Raw genomic sequence first — 22259 nt, 5'->3', positions numbered from 1 at the left:
CCAGGAAGATAAAGTGAATTTTTTAAGCATGTCTATGAAGTGCTATTAACTTGGTGACAGTCAACCAAAGAAAAAGAAAAATCTTAAAACACACACACAAGAAAACAAATATTTAACTGATCTCAGAATAGAAAGACTTTGTAAGCATAAATGAACTGGAAAAACAAATTGATAAGCTCAACTACAAAAAAGGTTAAAATTTTATATGTTAATAACATCATAAGCAAACTAAAGAGATCAAAATAAGAATCATACTGGCAACAAATAGGACAGAGAGTTAATTCCTAGAAGACCTCAAAGTCCAATAGAAAAAGGAGCAAAGGACATTAACAATTAACTGATAAAAATAATTCATAAATACATGTAAAAGTTCATCCTGCTACTAAGTGGAAACAATGACATAGATAAATCTATCACCTTGGCAAAGGTTAGGACACAATCAAAATATGTTAAATTTTTAAAGTTGATGAGAGTACAGTAAGATGTATGTTGCTTATATATTGCTGATATAAAAAGCAAATTTGGTAATATTTGTCAATTTAAACAATGCATAACGTTTTATTAAGTGATTTCAGCTTAAGAAATTTATCAGAATAGAATCAAAATCCTTATAAAAATATTCATGACGTAGGTTGAATAGTGAATTCTAAATTATAGTGGATCCATATGGTACAATATTACCCCATCACTAGAAATCTTAGGGTTATATATATATTTTAAAAAATCAGAAAATGTCAATAAGTTAAAAAAATATCAGGTTGTAAAATTTTTCTCTTTTCTAGAGAAACCAACAACCAAAAAAACCCCAGAAATTTGAAGGAAATAAATTGAAATTTTAGCAAGGGTTATTTCTGGATAATGAGATTATGGATGGTTTTTATTTTATTTAATGGGCAAGTATTCTTATAATTAGAAAAAATAAATTCAAGATTTAAAAACTTGTTACACTTGATATAAACTAGATTGCTTTTAGACATAATTTAGACAAAACATTTATTTAGTCAAGCAATTCATTAGCTGGTTACTAAACGATTGCATTAAGAATACCAGATGCTTTGAATATGAGCAACTCCTCCATCACATTTCAGTAGTACTAGGACTACATTAGTGCTGAGTGCGTACTGTGTACTATTTATATCAGGAGATAAAAATGTGGTGGGGGCGGGGGATGATGAAAGGGAGGAAAAAAGGAATAGCTTCTGTTGAAATTGAATAAAAGAGAAGCCTACGGTCTATAAAGTTGGTCAGCCCAGACCCAAACCTCTCCAGTATATGTAGGTCGAGCATTGCAAAATGAAGGCCTATTGCTTATCAGCAAATTGTTAGCAATCTCATCACTCTCAGGATTACCCAGAGATACTACAGTCCAAAAAAAAAAAAAAAAAAAAATCCATTAAAATTAGTTCAAAGAGCAAGACACAAAGGTGGTGTGAGAGGGTCATTTTTCAAGCTATGTGTGGAGAAAAGAGACATGTACAGTAACTCCCATTACAGTTAATGAGCGTTGAGCATCTAGACTAATCTAAACCCCCTGAGAATTTAATTTAAAACCACTATGGCAAAGCCACTCTCAGCCATGAATGAACTCCAGGATTGTTCACTCACCTACCCTTCCCAAGCACTAAACATAGTAGAAAATAATATATATTTTTTCATCAAACCTCACAGGAAAAAACGCTTGCAGAACAAATCCCCATCAGTTTAAAGGTTTATTTTAAATCCTGGGTACTATTTTAATGCCATTTTTAATTAAGCAGTTTAAAATTAGGTCTGGGTTATTTCAGTTGCTAATGTGATATTCTTATATCCAGGAATCCAGAAAGTTTCCTTTAAACTTCAGTTAACAAATGTAGGACCACAAATAAATGGTGTACTTTGCCCAAACCCAACCCCTGGACCAGCCTTCAAAAGTATCAGGATAATGGACAGTGAAAAAGTGTAATTTATGCCAGTCTGCCACAAGCCAAATCCATCCATTCATTCTTCTGCCTTTCACAGTATCTGAATTTAGTCTTCAAAACAGTTCAGGGAGTAGGTAAGGATAGTAGCTTTATTTTCACATGAGGAAACAAAACCAAAAAGACTAAATGACTTGATCGGTTTCCCCACATTGGACTAAAATCCAGTTCGCCAACTCTTCATCCAGAGCTCGCTGGCAGTTCTGACAAATATAAGCGGTTCTGCACTTAAAGATGGTAAAGGAAGCAAAAGACCCTGTAGCCAAACTCCTGCTTCTCCCCGCACATTTAATGCCAGAGAGAGGACAAAATGAGAGCCTTGCTAGTCATCACTAGTTATCATTTCCACGATTTGAGTGCTGGGGCAGGGCAGGGCAGGGCTCTCGGTAGAGATGACACTGGTAGGTGAAGGTCAGAGGGAGGTATAATTCCCTTTTGGTGACAATGGCTAATACAAAGACCTAGGAGGAACAAGTTCACAGAGACAGGGGCTAGAAACCCAGGAGGTCCCAGTGAAGACTGGAGGTTTTCTTCTAATTGAAGGAAACCCCTCAAAGTTCTTGAAAGAATGACCTGGTCTAATGCCCACATTAAAAAAGACCATTCCTGCTGCTGTGGGATGTGAAAGGGCAGGGAAGGGAGGTGGTCAGAAGGTTTTATGAACAGGTAACTAGAGGTGATGGCCATCCGGGCAAGACTTGGCAGGAGTAGTGGAGACGGTGAGTAGGAGACTCAGGACGTATGTCTGGGGGAGACCTTCCACGTACGTTTTGCGGACATTGTGATAATGCTGTCAGTTATGTATTCTGGTATGATCTCCTTGAGGAAGCATTTGAAGAAAATAAAACTGATTTCTGGTGTTACTCAAGTTTCTCCATTTCCTGAGCAATCATCCTATTTTACCTCAAGGACAGATACTCTTTACATTTTTTTTTTTTTTTTTGATGGTGCCAGATAGCTCAGGGCCAACTTTGTGACCCATCTCTAACAAGTGTATTGACAGTTGTTATCTATTTTATGCACTAGTGTGTCACTTTTGGCTTCATCAAACTTTCCTTATTTTTTTTTTTTTAAGATTTTATTTATTTATTCATGCAAGACACACAGACAGAGGCAGAGACACAGGCAGAGGGAGGAGAAGCAGGCTCCATGCACGGAGCCCGATGCGGGACTTGATCCTGGGAATCTGGGATCATGCCCTGAGCCAAAGGCAGACATTCAACCGCTGAGCCACCCAGACGTCCCAAGACTTTCCTTATTTTCTTCTTGACTTTTGTTTGCTCTTATTTTTAAAGCACTCAATCTTGCTATACTTGATTAGTCAACTGAACTCTTTTTTTTTTAAAACATTCCAGGAAATAAACAGACAATGTAGCATGGCAAGGTCTTGGTTGCTATACAAATAATAATAAACTTAAAGATTTTTCTCAAAGGGATTCATCAGAGATGTATAAATAAGTACATGTGTAAGAGAACCTGTGTGTGTATATGAAGCCAAGGAGACAGGTCCATAAATACTTGACTGAAGGAATAAAGAAATGGCACACAGACCTGCTCTAGACCCCCGGAGAAGGCAACATAGTAACAAATCTTAGAAATCAAAGCTTACCAGATGATGAGGTATCTAATCCTATGTTAATTTCTGACATTTAGGAGGATATAAAATATCACCTCAGACAGAAGGCTCAGCCAAGAGAGAGCTGATTTTATCAGCTTGGCTGGAATCCACATGGAAATCTAGGAAACTGCGATGAAGGGCAGGGTATTTTTTCACGTTCACACCACCTGTTACTTCTCACTCTTCCAGAGCAAGCCACTTTGAGATGGTTAAGTGTTAACTATTGTGTTCAAGTGTGAGTGTGCCCACGTGTGCAGGTGAGTATAAAATCCAGGTCAACAACACTCTCTTAAACCATTACACAGCATTGCCTGGTGTGAGAATTTATCAAATCGTTCTGTTTGCTAAATGAGAAGCCTGGTCCCTCCCTCTCTCTCTTTTTATTAGCTTTAAAGCTACAAATTCCAGATAATCAATAATCAGGGTTACTCATTTAACAAATATTTACTGAATGCCTGCCATGCAACACAGACGGCCCCGGGCTGTGAGGATATGTAGTCTTGAACAAACCAGACAGCAATCTCCACCTTTGGGGATCTCACACTTCCAGTCAGCTCAAGACATCAATAATAAGTTATACAGTAAGTTACAATATTAATGCTACAAAGAAAAATAAAGCAGAGAAGTGCTGCAATCTTCAATAAAGAGCAAAGGGAAGACCATCCTGACTAGGGGAGGTTTGCATACAACTTGAATAAAGGTCTGAAAGAGATGAAAGAGCACGGCAAACACAAAGCAGGGGGAAAAACATCCCAAGAAGAAGAGCTGGTTCAAGAGCTGCAAGGCAGGAGGTGCTTAGAATGTTCTATGATAGGATCCCTGGGTGGCTCCACGGTTTGGCGCCTGCCTTCCGCCCAGGGCATGATCCTAGGGACCAGGGATCAGGTCCCACCTCAGGCTCCCTGCATGGAACCTGCTTCTCTCTATGCCTGTGTCTCTGCCTCTCTGTGTGTCTCTCACGAATAAATAAAATCTTTTTTTTAAATATTTATTTATTTATTCATGATAGACATAGAGAGAGAGAGAAGCAGAGACACAGGCAGAGGGAGAAGCAGGCTCCATGCTGGGAGCCCTATGTGGGACTTGATCCTGGGACTCCAGGATCGCACCCTGGGCCTAAGGCAGGTGCCAAACTGCCAAACCACCCAGGGATCCCCTAAATAAATAAAATCTTAAAAAAAAAAAAAAAAAGAATGTTCTATGAACAACAAGGAAGTAAGTGTGGTAGGAGCAGAGTGAGTGTGGAAAGTGTATCAGTCTCCTGTGGCTGCTGTAACACATTACCACAAACTGGTAGCTTAAAACAACAGACATTGACCCTCTGCCTGTTTTGAACATCAGAAGTCTGAAAGCAAGGTGTTCTGCACTCCCTCTCAGGAGGCTCTGGGGGAGAACCTGTTCGTTTCCTCTCCCAGTTTCTGATGGCTGCCAACATTCCTTGATTTGTGACCACACCACTCTCACCTCTGCTTCCCTGGTCACATTAATGTTTCCTTTGTGCTGTGTAATAGCCCCGCTGCCCCCTGCATCAATCTTATAAGGACACTTGCAACTGGATTTATGGTCCACCCTGAGGATGATCTCATTTCAAGATTCTTAGTATCATCTGCAAAGGGTCTTTCCCAAGTAAGGTAATATTCACCGGTTTTAGAGATTAAGACAGACATACCTTTTGAGGATCACCATTCAAATCACTGAGGGATGTTGCATAGATGAAATAAGCGAGTAATGGTTGGCGGTGGGGGACAGATAGAAGAGGTTAGGTAAGAATTGTGTAGATCATTGTGATCACTTTGGCTTTAGTTACAGACAGACAGGAAGCCACTAAGGCAACAGAAGCAGAGATATGACATGTACTCAACATGTTTAACAGGATCACTATGATTGCTGTCATGCAAAAAAGTCCAATAGCATTCAACCCTTAGGTTGGTACTTCTTCAACTCAAGAGTGTGCCATATTATGATTAGAATTGAAAAAAAGGACAAATAGAACTTGGCACATACTAGGCCTTCAGTGGCTACTACAGGCTACTTTGAAGATTCTCTACCCATCCCATCAGACATATCTGTTGAATAAGTGAATGTTCTTTTATCTAAACAACATACAAACTAAATTTTGAAACAAACTAATTTTTTTCACATAAATATTTCTCAATCATCTACTATACTCTAAGATTCTGTTCCTAGGAATTAAGGCAATCAACAAATCACATACTGCTATCTAACATGGTATTAAGTGACAAATCACTTTTTTTTTTTTTTTTAGGATTTCTATCATCACTTTACTTGTGTAAACAGTGAAGAATCCCAACTCAGTGGGAGCAAAGACATGCTGTGCTCATATTCTTTGCTATTGCTTTTCCAGTTATGCTATATAGAATCCTTCCCAGCCGCTTGCCAACATCTTTGACAAAATCTGTAACTTTGCATCATTTTTGATAATTAAAAGTCTCTCTCTGGTCTCAGATCAAAATTTCATGTCCTACCAAAGCATAGGCTTAAGATGCAACCTTGACCACTTAGAGCTCTCTTCCAACTTCTTTTCTATTCTGGGGCTGAGCTACTCTGGTTTTAGAGGTAGAGTGGTCTTAGGTAACCAGTTGTCTGGCAGCAGGAAAGGCTGGTGTCTCTGGTCTAGCTCCAGGTCCATCTGCTGGGAGCTACTGCAAATATGTCAGTCTTGGCATAGTTCAAAGTTGATGGACATGCTTTTTCTCTGGAAATGTATTCAAGTTCTGCCCTCACTCTATCTGCTTCTGAGGGTCCATTCACAAAAGAATAGCCATGAATCCCTTTATAACTCTGATAGTGGTATATGACCCAATCACATTTTGGATAGGCCAGTGCCTCTGTTATACCAACGTCTACCCTGACCAGCTCCATGGCACCTCCCCAATACTTTGACACTCATGGTTCTGTGCAGGACCAAGGGATGTGCTGAATTGCTTATATGTTTCCTCCAACGGCTACAGAAAACTTAGATGTGGTAGAAAAATTGTTCCCATCTTCTTCCTAGGAACATTAGTCCTTAATCCCCTTTTGCCCTGCTACTACAGGCCACTTCAAAAAGCCTCTTCCCATCCTCACCCCATTCAAAAGCAAATGAGAGGAGGCACTGGTTTGTGCTTATGTACAGTCCCAAATTCTATAGAGTAAATAGGAAGCTCTCATCAGGAGCCTATACTGTGCCTGTCCCACCTGATAGCAGTGCCTGGATAGCTGGCAGGTTCCACAGCTTAACAACCAGGCAGGGAACAAGATGGCAGCATCCTTTTGTTGAAATCATGCAGCTCAGGGCTTCCAGCTCATGACTTTCAGGAGCAGTAGGAAGAATCACTCCAGAAAGGAGGAGGAAAAGAGTCTATTTGAATTCTTCATTCCAACTGGCTATATCTTTCCCCTCACCAATTCTTCTCTTAGAAAGTCTAGGAGCATGGAAATATGGTTCAACATGGTGGGTCCAGTTCTGCTGCTGCCTGTTGGTAAAGTGAGTATGGCTCCCTCTCATATATAGGTAGTTTTCCAGGAATAACATGAGCCTTTCTGTTTGGACCCTGTTGCTCGTATTCTATGGCAATGTGAAAAGTCCCATTGAGTGTCTGTTCTACTTCTGAATTTCAATGACCTTACTGAGGATATAACTACACAAGAAAAAGCTTCTAGGGGTCGTTTGGTCTCCAAACAGTGGAAAATACTAGCTAATGTCCTATACATCTGCATGAGAAACACGCTAAAGATTTTAATGTAATTTCTGTTGATTTATTTTATCATGACATATCTTATTTAACAAATTTTAAAGCAATCATCTTTGGTGAATGGAAAGGGATCGTGGTTTACTGTTAAAGTATTAGCACTCAACAGATAATTCTTAGTTCCAACAAAACTGTTGAACTGGAAATAAATCTTAAAGATGAAAAGATCTCTTGATAACTACAGCCATTTCAAAACCTATTAGAAAACAGAAAAATTAGAGAGCTGGATGAATTTAGCTCCTCCTGGACTCATTTTCCCTAGGAGCAAATTACACTGCTAGACAAGCTAAACTGCCTGATCCCCTACACCATCAGAGTCAGGCTGAAGCCTTTTCCATTCTCAGAAATCACCAAGGTTAGTCCTTTTCTTAAATGACAACGATAATTACACCTAAACAATGGAGCCACTAAAATGTCAGTGAGAGATATAAATGGCAGAGTCTACATTTACAACAATATAGCTCTAGAAAGTAGGGGTAATAGGAAAGGTTTAAGACTGGGGAAAGTAACTCCTCAGAATACCTAAGCAACGATACAAAAAGGTTTGCCGCTCACAGTATGGCAGTAGATGGGTGGAAAGAATGATGGAATGAGAATTAAAAGTCCTGGGTGAAGAAGTCCTGACTCCCATGAAGTAGGACCAGCTTTGGCCTGAGATTCAACCTTCCCATTTCCATGGCTCACTGGTCAACAGGGACAAAACAAAGTAGTGACACCAACAATGCTTTACTCATGCTAAAATATTATTTAAATTTAATTAATTTCCAAAATATTCTTAACAAAAGCTATTAATATGCTGTGCATCTGTATGTTCTTCACCCCCACTGCACAAAAATACACAGATAACAAAGACAGAAACAAACACTGCCTCAGTCTCTTGCCACAGCTAAGCTTTCCCCTAAACTGTTGGGAGACAGCTACCAGTTCACGTAGGGAAGGTGATCATTTGAAACAAAGAATTCTGTTGTTTTTCATTCATTGGTGAATCTATTATCCCGCTGGACTCAATGGTATTGAAGGACAAACACCAGGTTTGTGCCCAAGGCTTTCTCCTTTCAGTCTTCATCTGTCTACAACCAGGGCTGTCACTGAGATGTCCACTGGCACGTCTGTTCCTGTTGTTAAACTATCGAAATGCTTCTGTATGTACTGCCCTCAAGTGCTGCTCCTTCCTCTTTGCCTCCTCCCCTGAGGCTCTCGAGACCTCTCCATGATGCAGAAATTAATAGGTCGATGTCTGACACAGCAGAGAGCTTCCAGGAACTACCCTGACATTGGTCAGTGCCATGTGTCATACTAATTGTTTGCATATAAAAATAACTCCTCTGCCTAAGACATATCCACCCACATCCTGAGCCTCAATTGTGGGTACATCTAAGCCAAACCAAGACTCCTAAAGCACACTGAAAGCCTGCATCAGAAATCCCAGGAAAATAATTTAGAACACAAAACTAGTTCAGATATCTAGTATTGCACAGCATTCTTAGGATAAGGCCCATTTAGAATTTGTGCCCAAGAGCTATTTGCAAATTTATAGTTATTTTTTTCAGTCAATTAGTTTGAGAAAAGAAATGGAAGCTAAGTAAATAAATTAGATCATTAATTTGCAATAAATATAAATTATGCTAATTCTAAAAACTGAACATATATACTATATATATATACATATATCTGTGTATATATATATATATATATAATGAACTAGGAATATACATAAGACTATTAGCAAAAGAAAGTCATCTTGACTTATTGTGTTGTAGAAAATCCATGTTTATTCATTCAATAGATTTTAACAGCTTTGATATGTGTATGAAAATATAGGATAAACATTAACTGCCTACTGATGTTCTAACAAATCTATTTTCATTCCAAATGGAAATTAGAATATATTTTGCATTATTTAAGTTAATTACATGACATTTCTTATGAATAATGATGTATTATTTCATTCATTACTTCTAATTATGTTCTGTTACAAGTGCAAGGCTGGCAACACCATGACCAGCCTCTCCCTATTCCTTACAATCTGATGACTTGCATGGGAAACAGGTCAAAAATATGCTCAGAATATAATGAACAGAGTTCAGCAGTTGTTAACCATGACAATTTAAAATTACCTGAGGAAAGTTTCACACAGAAATAAATAGAAATGGGGAATGGCTTGCCATGTTGCTGGATATTCCTTTTTGCAACTTATATGAGTAATATTCCACACGTTATTTTAATACATATAATTTTACCATTTGCTACAGCTGGAGAGAGAGAGAACACCCCTAACTGTCCTTCTCCACACTCACACATCAACAGATTTATATTTTCTATAGAAAGGCAGATTGTAAAGATAGCTTTTTCCTGTTGTGAAAGAGATTCTAAAGGCTTTGTGCAATTCTGAGAGAATGCAGGAACTTTCTAAAAGCTCTACTCAAAGAGCCAGTTGTATTTTATATTTCCCTCCTTTAATGCATAACCATGGTCAGACCGGCCCATCTCTTTCACTCACAGCATGGCCTGAAGCTCAAAGGTAAATCCTATTATGAAGAAGAGGCCAAGGTCAAGGAAAATCAGCCAGAACTCAGTAGTTAAGATCAGGAGCTGAGGGAATCACAAGGCCACCACATGCATATCCTCATCAGCCAGCAGTCTGCAAGGAGCCAGGGAGAGAGTGTGGACAGTAGGAAGAGGCCAGGATGAGGTCTAGAGACCAATATACACATGCTTTACGCATACTGTTTCATGGGTGAGTCACCTTTATTTGAATGGGTCAGGACAAAGTCTATAAAATTCGCATGTTTTTCTCCATCCAATTTCAAACGTTCTCTGCACACATACAAAGCATCTATTAATTCCTTCAGTGTCAGGTGCCAACCATCCATCATTCTGTCTACAATAAAAGCAAAGATGCCAACCTCAGCTCCAGGAACAAAAAATAAACCTGGTGGAGGAAGAGCTTGGCAAGGAGGGCTCCTCTTTCTCCTCTGGTACCCGTGATAGTTACTGCCCACTGACCCCTGCATGTGGCCTCAGAATCCTCCTTAATGCTGTGAGCTCACTACCAACTGAAGAAGAGGCATTTGAGATAAAACGTATTTGCTCTCCATGCAGTAATTCCTCAGATGACAAGCCAAGACGGATGAGGGTCACACAAGGTTTGTCTTGCAATGGGAGTTGCCAGGATCATCTCTAGCAGGTTCTAGACACTGGAAAAAGAGGTCAGTCAACTTAGTGAATGATAAAAGCATCCAAGAGCTTCTTTTGTTCCTGCTGACCAATGCCATCAAAAACCGTTCCTAGCTACTAAGCCAAGGGTAGGCAAACATTTATGTGGAATCCTTTACCACAGAAACTGGGTAAAGAATGCTCCAACTGAACAATCCCTGCTACATACACAACTCGAACACAATAACCTGCCAAATAAAGTGAAGAGAAATAGGACCATAAGAAAACCAACTCACCCCACTGTAGCTCAGGACAAAGGACAGCAAGATTGTCCTTGAACATCTCTCCCAGAGTATTTTAAGCTAGCTAATATACAACAGGCAGGCACAGGGTGGAGGGGAAAAACACGCTTAGGGAAATTTTAAGAAAAAAAAAACTATCTTTAGTAATAAGGATATTAAAATAGTGCTTGTGCTCATTTTATTTGCACAGGAAGGTTTAAAAAGAAACTCTTTTGAGAAATGAAAGATCATCAGATCGCTAATAACTGCAGTTTCCTGAACAATTAAAGAAATTCACAAGATTACAACCTACTCAGGAAATGACAAATATTTCTGATTTTTATGGAAGAACTAAAAGGGCATTTTTATCTATAGCATCCATTCCATAAGAAGCACTGTTAAGTAACGAGGCTATTTTTATTATTTGTTCATTCACTTCAGGAGTACTCAACATGGCAATGGTCTAAAAACAGAAAACTTGCTTGTTGGGAAAGGTAAAAATGTATATTAAAAGGCATTTTCCAGAGTATTCTTTTTTATCTATAAAAGTGGGACCTTAGAGTAATTTCCATTGTGCCAAACATTTAGCAGAAATATCTTTCAAGTTACATGATCTAATTCCTCACGAACACACTTTATAAGGCTGTCCTCAACACCTCATCCTAAAACTGTTTAGACTTGATAACATTCGGTGTGTGATGCTCCTGTTTGGAAAAGTCTGCTTTTTTAAATAACCGATTCAACAAACTGTTGACAAATGATTTGTATAATATAGTATGGCCAGCGAGCCAGGTTTATCTCTGTCATTACATGCCGCATTCAACCCGTTTGCAAATGTTGCCATGTTCCCCTTATGTTAGAGCTCCTTATGCCATTCTGAATAGCAATCCAAAGATCAATACACAGTCTGCTGAAAACAACAGGACATAACAAATGAATAATTTTATTTCCAATAAAAGCCCCAGTCCCTAAATGGATTCCACTAATGCTCAAATTCATTTTTCATGCTCGAGATGGGAGGTAGACATAGCACAATGCAAGAGAATGGGGTGTGGAGAAGTATTAACTATACAGGTTTGAATTTATTTAAGCCATGAACAATAGCTGGACTGCACTAAGGTACATGAATAAAACGTTCACTGCAGAATTCTGAAGATGCAATCTCCAAAATTCTTCTATTCACTCACCAAGACACTCTGAAAAGCATTTTCCAGTAACAAGAAATTAATGGATTAAAGACATCCTGACATACCCTTCTAGAGTGTTGCACCACAGAGGCCAAAGCCTATTCAATCAGCTTTAAATGCTGTTTGCAACAAACAGAAGTATTTGCTTTAGGTGGGGACAAGGACGGATTGAAGTGGGTCTTTTGAGAATGCAGCAAATAGTCTTGCTTCAAAAGCTTATCTTTGGCCCCTGATCTGACAGTTCTTTTCCTCCTCTGAAAGGTATGAAAAAGTCAGTGAGCAAAGTCGTAAGAAAAAAGGGGTTGGGGAGAGGGAGCAAAATGTTAGAGAGCACACAAGTTCAAAGATGACATTTACAAGTTTCATGAATGGCACATTCCCCAAAGGCCACCTGAATACGCTTTTTAAAAAGAAATCACCAAAAATACAAAATAAAATTTTCCTGTTCACATAAAGATGGCAATTATACTGCCCTTAAGATACAGACTGGTATACTGAAAATCAACATAGAAAAGAAAAGAAAAGAAAAGAAAAGAAAAGAAAAGAAAAGAAAAGAGAAAAGAAAAGAAAAGAAAAGAAAAGAAAAGAAAAGAAAAGAAAAGAAAGGAAAGGAAAGGAAAAGAAAAGAAAGAAAAGAAAAGAAAAGAAAAGAAAAGAAAGAAAAGAAAAGAAAAGAAAAGAAAAGAAAAGAAAAGAAAAGAAAAGAAAAGAAAAGAAAAGAAAGGAAAGAAAGAGAAAAAAGAATCTTTCCCCATCTGCCATCAGTTCATTCACCACTTTGAGGTTTGAGGCTTAACTCTGTATACTTGAAACACAGAAATGTGAACAAGATTACAACTGACAAAGCAGGAAGGGCAAGTTTAAAAACTTCAGTTTGAATAGGATAGTAAAAAAATCTGGAATAAAATGGGAACAAGGTCCGGCTAGGGTTTGGGAATACTGAGAAGGCAGGATTTTCATGCACCCTCGTTGCCCACCTCAATTGAAATGATCCATATGCTCCTAATGTTCATAGTTTGACTTTAAATTTACTCAAGATAGTACTTTGGAGGCTGAGGGAAAGAAAGATGTGCATGGGCAGGTCCTGCCCCATCCCTTTCCAGGAACTAAGGACTCAGCACAGAGACAGACAAGAATGCACAGAGTTCTGACTGGAGGCCGACTGGTTCAGTGTTTGGCCCCGTGCCTGGAACAGAGTAGGAGCTCAGCAATAAACCACTACAGGAATCAACATACAAATAAGGAGCCAAAGGTCACAGAAAGGACAGTTTTCTTCCTTAGAAGGCACAGCAGGTATCAAAACATTTTAGCTGAACTGGAAAAGGATGGTAAGGATCTCACCGTGAAGAGAAAGGCAGGATGAAGGGTAGGGTGGGTGGGGAAATGCAATGTGTCTTCAGGAAATGGTTGGAAAGGAGCAAAGCTGAGTCAAGGGAATGAAAATCCTTTAAAACCATGCTAAGGAGTTTGGACTTTGTCCTAAAAAAAAAAAATCCATTATATTCATTAGTGGTCTGTTTGCAAGGGAACAGGAAGGAGGAAGAGAGGATGGGAGCGGAGGTCTAGAATGAGGTGGGGGTCAGAGTGAAACCCAGGAGCAGGAAGGGTGCAAGGAGCGGCAGGCAGGCCAAGGGACTTGTCTAAGGCAGACAGAAGAGAACACTGGAGGAAGATTAAAGGCCGCTGCAGACACCTCACCGTTTATTTTATGAAATGTTAGAGGACAGAGCTAGCCACGGCTTCAATTCCCAAATCACAAGACAAAAGAGTATTGCTTCCTACAGGCAAACAAGTAACGCATTAAGATTCTTCTCACAGTTACCACCCAACTTTACATCACAAATATAAAGTAAAATTTAAAATAAATAAATAACATATATATGATATTTATATTATATTTATATATATCTCACAAAGTCAACACATAAAAAGGATTGTCTGAAAACATTATCTACTGGCCCTGAGACCCCTTTAAACCCTGCAGGTACGAAATAGCCTCACAGAGTATACAGATTATAAAAATGTCCTGGTTCTTTTATCCCCAGAAAGGGTTGGCTCCTTCTAGCTACCTTCCAAACAAACTCAGGTTTGTTCATTTTAATACAATATACCCCTTGTCCCTGGCATTTACTCAAAGATATGAGAACTGACCAGGACCCATTTCCAAAATGGCAATTCCAGAGCCATCTGGAACAGAACTCGTCATCAGTCACTCACTGCTCACTGTTCAGTATAGGCATTTCTCTAGAAGCAGACCCCACAACTATTCTTAAGTACCAACATGCATATGATCAAGGTCTCATATCACATATGGCAAATGGGTTAAAAAGACCATGAAAAGTCAGGTTTCTTACTATCAATATATAAGTAAAAAACAAAACAAAACACAAAGTTAAATTCATTCCATTATTAACCATTAAAAAGGCAAGACAACGCTGCAAGCTCACATTTTTCCAGGCCAAGGTGTTAAAACATGTTCATCTAAAATCACATTTTCATCCCAGGTCCCCTCTGATAGAAGCTAGAAGTCAACTAAAGCTGGCACTCAAACAGATACCTATGACATTTCAACTATATTCTTTTGACTCCAGAATTCTCAAACATTTTATTTATGAAAAAAAAAATTCCTCAGAGGAAAAAGACACAAACTTGCAGCAAAATCAAATGAAAAAATAAAATGCTTCTGTTATTTTAAGAACTTCAGAGTCTCTTAGAAGAATTCAATATAAAATTGGTATACAATTTTAAAATTGTTCTCTTTTAGAGGACCTTCCGGAAACATTCTAGTTTTTATTTTTACTTCAATGGAAGAATATTTCCTAATATTGAGTACTTATAATTTAGACTATGCTTATATATTTAAAAGAAGAGTTAAATATCAAGTAGTCATTCACATATCATTTATTAGTGTACTGCTGTGATCATTACTTCCATAAATTCACAAAATTTATTTAGTTAAAATTAAATTCAATGAATTTGGGCATCTCTCATAAAAATCACAATTATCCTTGGTGTATATTTTCAGTACTTTTTTTTCAATGTGCAACAGTTACAAGGCCAAGAAAGAAGGTTATTCCCAAAGTTCTCAAACACCTTGAAAATCCCCATGAGGGGGGAATATATAGATATAGATATAGATATAGATATAGATATACATTAGAGATAACATATAAAATACATGTATGTTATAGATGACTTACTCTGGAAAAAATCTTGACATTTTATAGATTCAGAATTACAGAAACATTTATTTCAAGGTAAAATTATGTCATAGTTTAGAAAATACTTATTATCTTGTATTCATACATATTATCTTAAAATATGAAATCTTATACTTTGTTGCTCTCTGCATAGTAAATTAGAGAGAAAAGAGAAAAAAAATCTGAAGAGTCAGTACAAAAGTCATATGCACAAGTCACGAGTGATACTTTCAGCAACATAAAAATAACTCCAGAACATTTCACCAATTCCTGCTGCTCCCACAGCAAAGAATAAACCTTCCACTGAAGTCAATAGGAGGAAAGACTACAACTCAGTGGTCAGAGAGAAATAAAACAACTCTACCACCAATGACACCAGACCATGATCTAGAAGTTGTGATGTTCTCCAAGAAAATAAAAATGCTATGTCAGATCCTAAAAGGAAAACGACTGTTTTATAGGTATGTTTATGTGTATAAATTTGCTTGACTGACCTCTAAGCGATAAAGACACCCAGTCAGTCTCAAATCTTCAGGTAATACCCTACTTCTATAACATGAAAGTGCCGCCCAATCTCTATCTTACTATTAATATTCACAATTGATAACTGAAAACAAAGCACTCATGATATTCATTGGGCCCACTTTAGAAGCACCTATTTATTTACACAGCTATGATAGTGAAAAGGTCAAGTAAAAATTCACCTCCAAAGCCACGGTTGCTAAGCAACTCTTTTCAGAAGTTCTGCAACATTGATCAAGCATATTACTGGTGCCACCAACTGGATTCAGAATAAATGCAACATCTTACCTGGTTTCTCCAAAGGGGGAGAAAGGTGGATTCCTTATTTACCCTTGAGGATGGACATTGGACCCCCCTGCTGGATTCCTGTGGTCTGTTAAGTTCAGAGGCTTTTTATTTTTCCTCTTTAAAAAAAAGGATACGTCCTGGTACCACAGGTTTCCTGTTCACAAGAGCAAAGGACAGTTCTGTTTTGAGAAAAACCACAGAGGGCTTGATGAGGTGTTGACCAAATCTGAACGACATTTCCTCACGGTTGAAGCCTGAAAGAGAAAATAATTGAGGAAATGAGCTTGTATCAAGTTCAGATGAGGAATTCAGAGTATATACAACTTTAAAGAGAGCAGATTCCATGACTACAGATTCTTAGTTGCAAAGAAGATGTCATTGAACCTGTTACCCCATTTAACATCCACTAAGATGGATGCTGGGTAAGTCCTCCTAAAACGTGCTCTCCTCTCCCTACCTGGTACTGCCTTGATCGGCTTGTTTTTATGCAAAAGCTTACACATGGACAACAAAACAGTCTTCTTAAATCCCTCTGAGATTCAAGTTGTCACCTTAACCCAAATCCACTAAGTCCTACCTGTCAGGTTATTTTTACCTATTCATCTCATCAACTTTGCTAAGCTGAAATTTTTTAATTGTTAGCCATCGACTATAAACCATTTAATTCTTAAATGCTTTTCTCAAATGGCTTTCTATTTATATAAAAGCAATTCAGAAAAAGTACAAACACCAATTGACCTTGCCTACAAATACAAAAACATAAGCACTCTGAGAGAACTATTATAGCAAAATTCCAAAATTAAAGGGGAAAAAAATGAGAAAAAGAAAAGGCAAACCAGAGTTCAAGAATGAGGACAACTCCTGGTGATGCAGAGCCAGGAGGCAGGAAGGCATGTAAAATGTTCCAGATCCTCTCTTTTGGGGAAAGCCATGGGGGTGGAGAAGTAGTTGAAGCAATATTCGGCACTTGGCACCTGGGGTATGAGGTAATGATTTTCCAACAGTCAGATGCTTATACCTGGCAAAGTTACTTTCTGAATAAGACACACCCTCCTTGGAAAACCATTCATTTTTCTAATTTAGAAACCACCCCACTGTAAAACTGTGAAAATAGATCAACCCATGGAAAAACAGAAGATGACAAAAAGGATGTCAGAAAATGGATGACAATTTTATAAAGCATAATAATAAATGTGCAACTGTTTAATGATCCTAATTTTCTCAATGACTCAAAAGATACAGAGAGCCATGCAAATGTCACCTACTGTCCTCAAAAGTACCCACATGGCAAGAACCTAACACATTTCATGGACAGAGCCATAAAGTGGAGGATTTCCCTCAATGCTACAAATACTGGTTTTCAAAACATTTACAACTAGTTCATGAAAGGCCAGTAAGGATTTTGAAACTCCTCTAACCCAGTGGTTCTCGAGGTGTGTTTCCTGAACCAGCAACACCAGCATCGCCTGGGGACTAATTAGAAATGCAAATTATGAAGTTCTACTCTGGACCTACCAAACCAGAAACTCTGGGAGAAGCGCCAAGCAATCTATGTTTGAATAAGCTGTCCAGATGATTCAGAATCGTGATCAAACCCAACTATTCTCTCAATTCTTAGGTCCTTCCCTACAGAATCCTTGCCAACTAGCTGGCTAGCCTATGCTTGAGTAGACCTACCGGTGGGACATGTACTACCCAATGCTTCTAAGACAACTCCGGCCAATTACATAGCTGCCCCTCCTACTATGTCTATTTATTTCTCATGAATTAATGCCTTGGGGCCATATAAAACAAGGAGCATGCAAGTGGCAGTGCTTCAGATATTTAGAGTTAACCTTTACTCATTTCCCCCCCCCCTTTTTTTTTAGAATAAACATGGCATTTCATTTCAGTCATTCTGCAAACAGCATTGATTCAATTCCACTGCAGTTCTTGGTTATTTTCGTTTGTTTGGTTTTTTTGGCTTTTTTTTCTTTATTTTGTTTTTGCCTGCCCAGTATCTACTTGCTTTATGTCTGGCCATACCACCCTGAGTTTTCTTTGGGTTATCCCACTATATTCTATTTGTGGGACTATTCCCATGCCTGATTCTAGGGACAGGAAAGTGATCCGGGCATCCTTAGGCTTCTGTCACATGACCAGTTCAGGAGCGGACACAGGACAAAAAATGAGCCACTGAAAGAAAGGAGACCCATGAGAGCATTACCGCTGACACTATAGGGAAAGAACTTTCTTCTTGCTGAATTGCCAATTTTAACGTGAACCGGAACAACTAGCGGTTACACTAAAGAGTGTCTGCCTGACATCCAGAGCCAAAACTGATGCTGGCAGAGCCCAGATAGACCCGTCCCTGATGACATTATGTGAGAACCTGGATCTAACAATGCTGGAAGGAGTAATGTGCCCGGAATGTGTTTCCTCTCAAGGATGATGGTAGAGAATGGACTTAAACACAGGCTCGAGTTCATAAGCTCCTATTATGGACCCATGAAAGGCTCTTCATCTGGTTTTCATTTTTCTTACCATTACTTCCTTCATCCTCTACACCCAGCCTCATTCTTCCCACCACAAAGCTTCACTTTTTCAGAATTAACATATTATCATTTTAATTGCATTAAAAATATTTTATTTATTCATTCATGAGACACACACACACACACACACCCGGGGGTGGGGGGGGCAGAGACCCAAGCAGAGGGAGAAGCAGGCTCCATGCAGTCCTAACGTGGGACTCGATCCGAGGCCTCCAGGATCATACCCTGAGCTGAGGGCAGCACTAAACTGCTGAGCTACCCGGGCTGCCCTTTAATTGCATTTTTATAAATATTTTTCCATGTCAAAAATATAGAGGGCTCTTGCATGGTTTTAAAATTTGTGTATAAATTGCATCATGCTTTAAATATCATTTTCCCTTTTTTTTTCCTCAACACTGTTTCAGAGACTCGTTCATGCTGCTATAAGTAGATGTAATGCATTCCTTCCCACTGCTTATTCCCTCTCACAGTATTACACTATAATTTTCCTTACCTGTCCCTCTAGTGCTGAAGAATTAGCTGGTCTCCCATCTTGTACCACAGATACCACTGTGATGACCACGTTACATATATTACCCTGAGTATCTAGAGTCCCATTATTTGATTTTAACATCTGAATGTTCTAAAATAAATGCACCAGTTTGCGCTCTGGGACTGTAAGTCCCAGAAGCAATAGGTGCAGATTTCTATTTTCTCACATCCTTGCCAGCACTTGGGATTATCAGATTTCCTAGCTTTTACTGGTATGATAGACAAAATGGAATCCCTTAATTTTTCTGTCTCCAAAGTGACATGTATGTGTGCATATTTCTCTTCCTTGTATTGCCAATTCATACTTTGCCCTCTTTTGTATGGGTTTCCTCCCTTCTATTTTCTGATTTTCCAGAGTCCTTTGTATATTTAAATATTGATCTTGGTCTTTTAAACATGACAATTACATTTTCACCATCTGTTAGTTTTCCTATATGATCCGTTAGACAAAAAGCATTTTCTGATATATTCAATTTTCTTTTTATGGTTTATGCTGTGAGTCTTATGTAACAAATCCTTCTCTACTATGAGGTTACAAAAATATATTGTTAAATGTTTGTCTATCAGCTTCATAGCTTCATTTTTAATAGTTAGGTACTCAATCCACTTGGAAATTTGCTTATGGGATGAAATGCCTTTTTTTTTTTTTTTTTAACTTTTGTGAAATAATTTTCCTAGCACCAATTGCTGGGAATAATTACACCGAATCCCCTTATGTATAGAGGAATGAGTCTATACTTATGATATTCTGATTCTATGCCAGATGCTGAAGAACAGGAGTGCCAATTTTTTTCTCTAAAAGGCCAGATTCAGCCAGCCATACTGTCTGTTGTAACCACTCAATCCTGTTACAGCACTATAAAAGCAGTCAAAGACAATACATAATAAATGGATATGGCTGTGTCCCAATAAAACTTTATTCATAAGAACAGGTGACAGCTTGGACTTGGCTTCTGGGCTGTAGTTTGCCAACTCCTGTTGGCAATGCCTTGTTAATGCCTTATAAAAAGAGGATCCTTCTTTATTCGGCCATATAAATTTTCAATTCAACTCTGCCCCTTGAAAAAATTATTCCTCAGATGTTGATTGGAATTACGCTGAATTTAAATTTTAATGGAGGAACTACAACACCTTCACAATATTCAATCAATCCATTTATGAATGCTGCATTTATGTTCTATAATACCATAATAAAACTCTTGTAATAGGGTTTTAAATTTCCCTTATATGTTTTATGAATTCTTTCTTAGATTTATTCCTAGATAGCTTTTAGTTTATGTCACTATTATAAATGGTATCTTATCATCATCACAGTTTATAATTGGTTATTCCCAATACAGAGGAAAGCTATTGATTTTTATATTTTGCTCTTACAAGCTGGCTACTTAGCTGAAACCTTGTACTGCTACTAATAGTTTCCGCTGACTCTCTTTGGTTTTCTATATAAATGATTTTACTTAGAAATAATCACAATTATCTCTCTTATTTCAATCTTTCTACTTTTGTTGGTCTATCTTGCTGCATTGGGCAGATATCTGGCAATATGCTAAAAGGTAGAAGTAATGCAGGCATCCTTGTCTTGTTCTCAACCATTAAAGGAATGAGTTTAAACCTCTGTTCCACAAAGAATGATATCTGCCACAGGTGGTTAGTATAAAGGCTTTATCAAGCTAAAAAAATATGTATATTAAGTCTGCTAAGGCTGATTCCATTAAAAAAAGAAAAAAAATAGTTTTATTAAATGTTTTTTTGTCCTTGATCATACAATGTCTCTTGTTCTTTGCCATTTATGTGATAAATTACAATAACATTTTTTTAAATGCTGAAACATCCTTTCACTTATGAAAAATTAAACTTAGTCACAATTATTTCTCATACACTGCTAGATTTGAATTCTTAGTGTTTTTTAATGTCATAAGTTAGCTAATATTTTTTTTTTACCTAGTTTTTGTTTAAAAAAATTCAAGGGGCGCTTGGGTGGCTCAGTTGGTTAAGCATCTGCCTTCCTCTTAGGTCATGCTCCCAGAGTCCTGGGATTGAGCCCCTCATTGGGCTCCCTGCTCAGTGGGGAGTCTGCTTCTCCCTCTACCTCTGCTGCTCCTCCTGCTTGTGCTCTCTCACTCTGTCAAATAAAAAAAATAAAATTAATAAAAAATAATCAAACTTATAGGTTGACTTTTCTTTGTTCTCTAAGAAGTTTTATAAACAAAGATTTTCTGTTCCTTGAGATTTAAATAGAACTACTTGTCAAACTGTCTAGGCCTATTTTTATATCACAGGGAGGATTGTTTTGATAAGCATTACAATTTATTTAATAGTTACTGATTACATTTTTTCCTTGCATCAATTTTAGCCTAAATTTAGCCTAAAACACTTTCTTTCACCCAAATTGATCTTTATTGGTGAAAAACTCACATTCTTTAACAGGTTAATAATGTAATCCATAAGTATTTCTTTTACCTATTTTGTATCTATTCATAATGTATATTCTTATCAGTTTTCTTGGAATTATATCTAGCCTATTAAGCTTCAAAGAACCTCTTTCTACTAGTTCTTGGCTTTTACTATTTCTATTTATTGCTTATTTTCTGCAATAAAACTGTTTCTTCTTTTTCCTTCCTTACTTCTTCAGATTTACTATGTCACAGTTTTTTCTAGTTACTTGAGCCAAGCATTGAGCTTATGGAGTTTCGGACCTTCTATCTTTCCCCTATATAATAAAAGCTATACATTGCCTTCAAAGTATTCCATTAGCTAGCTCTCTCAAATGTTGACCTTTTGTCCTTTTAGTACTACTCAATGGTAAAATTTTGCTATTCTTGTTATGATTTTCTATTTCACTTGAGGGTTATTTTGTAGTAGGTCTTTTCATTTCCAAACATATGGGATATTTCTGCTATCTTTCTCTTAATGATGACTGATTTTAAAGTGCTGTAGTTTAATGCACTAAAACAGTATCTTCTGCATTTGTTGAGAAGTTCTATACACATGGCAAACCAAATTCATTAACTGTTACCCAAATCTGTTCTTTCTCTACTTACTCTGTCGTATGGTTTCATCTGCTTCTGAAAAGATGATGCTAGATTTCTAACTGCAAATGTTTAATCCCTGTCAAAAGGCATCGATTCGATTCCTGCTTTCTGTACTATTGCATATGTACATATGCTCCTACTCCTTTGACTCCCTTGAGCTATCATTCCTATTTCCTTTTGTTTGTATTGACAAGTATAAC

General features: G+C 37.8%; 1 protein-coding gene across 1 annotated transcript in view; it reads right to left on the bottom strand.

Moving 5' to 3' along the window:
• Window positions 1–22259, bottom strand: part of FHIT (fragile histidine triad diadenosine triphosphatase) — a 980189-nt gene that overhangs the window by 730130 nt on the left and 227800 nt on the right. The window contains exon 2 of the mRNA XM_072720552.1: window positions 16097–16216. Coding sequence (XP_072576653.1) covers window positions 16097–16199 — 103 coding nt within the window. The 5' untranslated portion in view covers window positions 16200–16216. The remainder of the gene's footprint in view (window positions 1–16096; window positions 16217–22259) is intronic.

The sequence above is a fragment of the Vulpes vulpes genome, chromosome 9 (assembly GCF_048418805.1).
Source record: "Vulpes vulpes isolate BD-2025 chromosome 9, VulVul3, whole genome shotgun sequence".
NCBI lineage: Eukaryota > Metazoa > Chordata > Mammalia > Carnivora > Canidae > Vulpes > Vulpes vulpes.
This window is presented reverse-complemented; position numbering and strand designations above follow the sequence as displayed.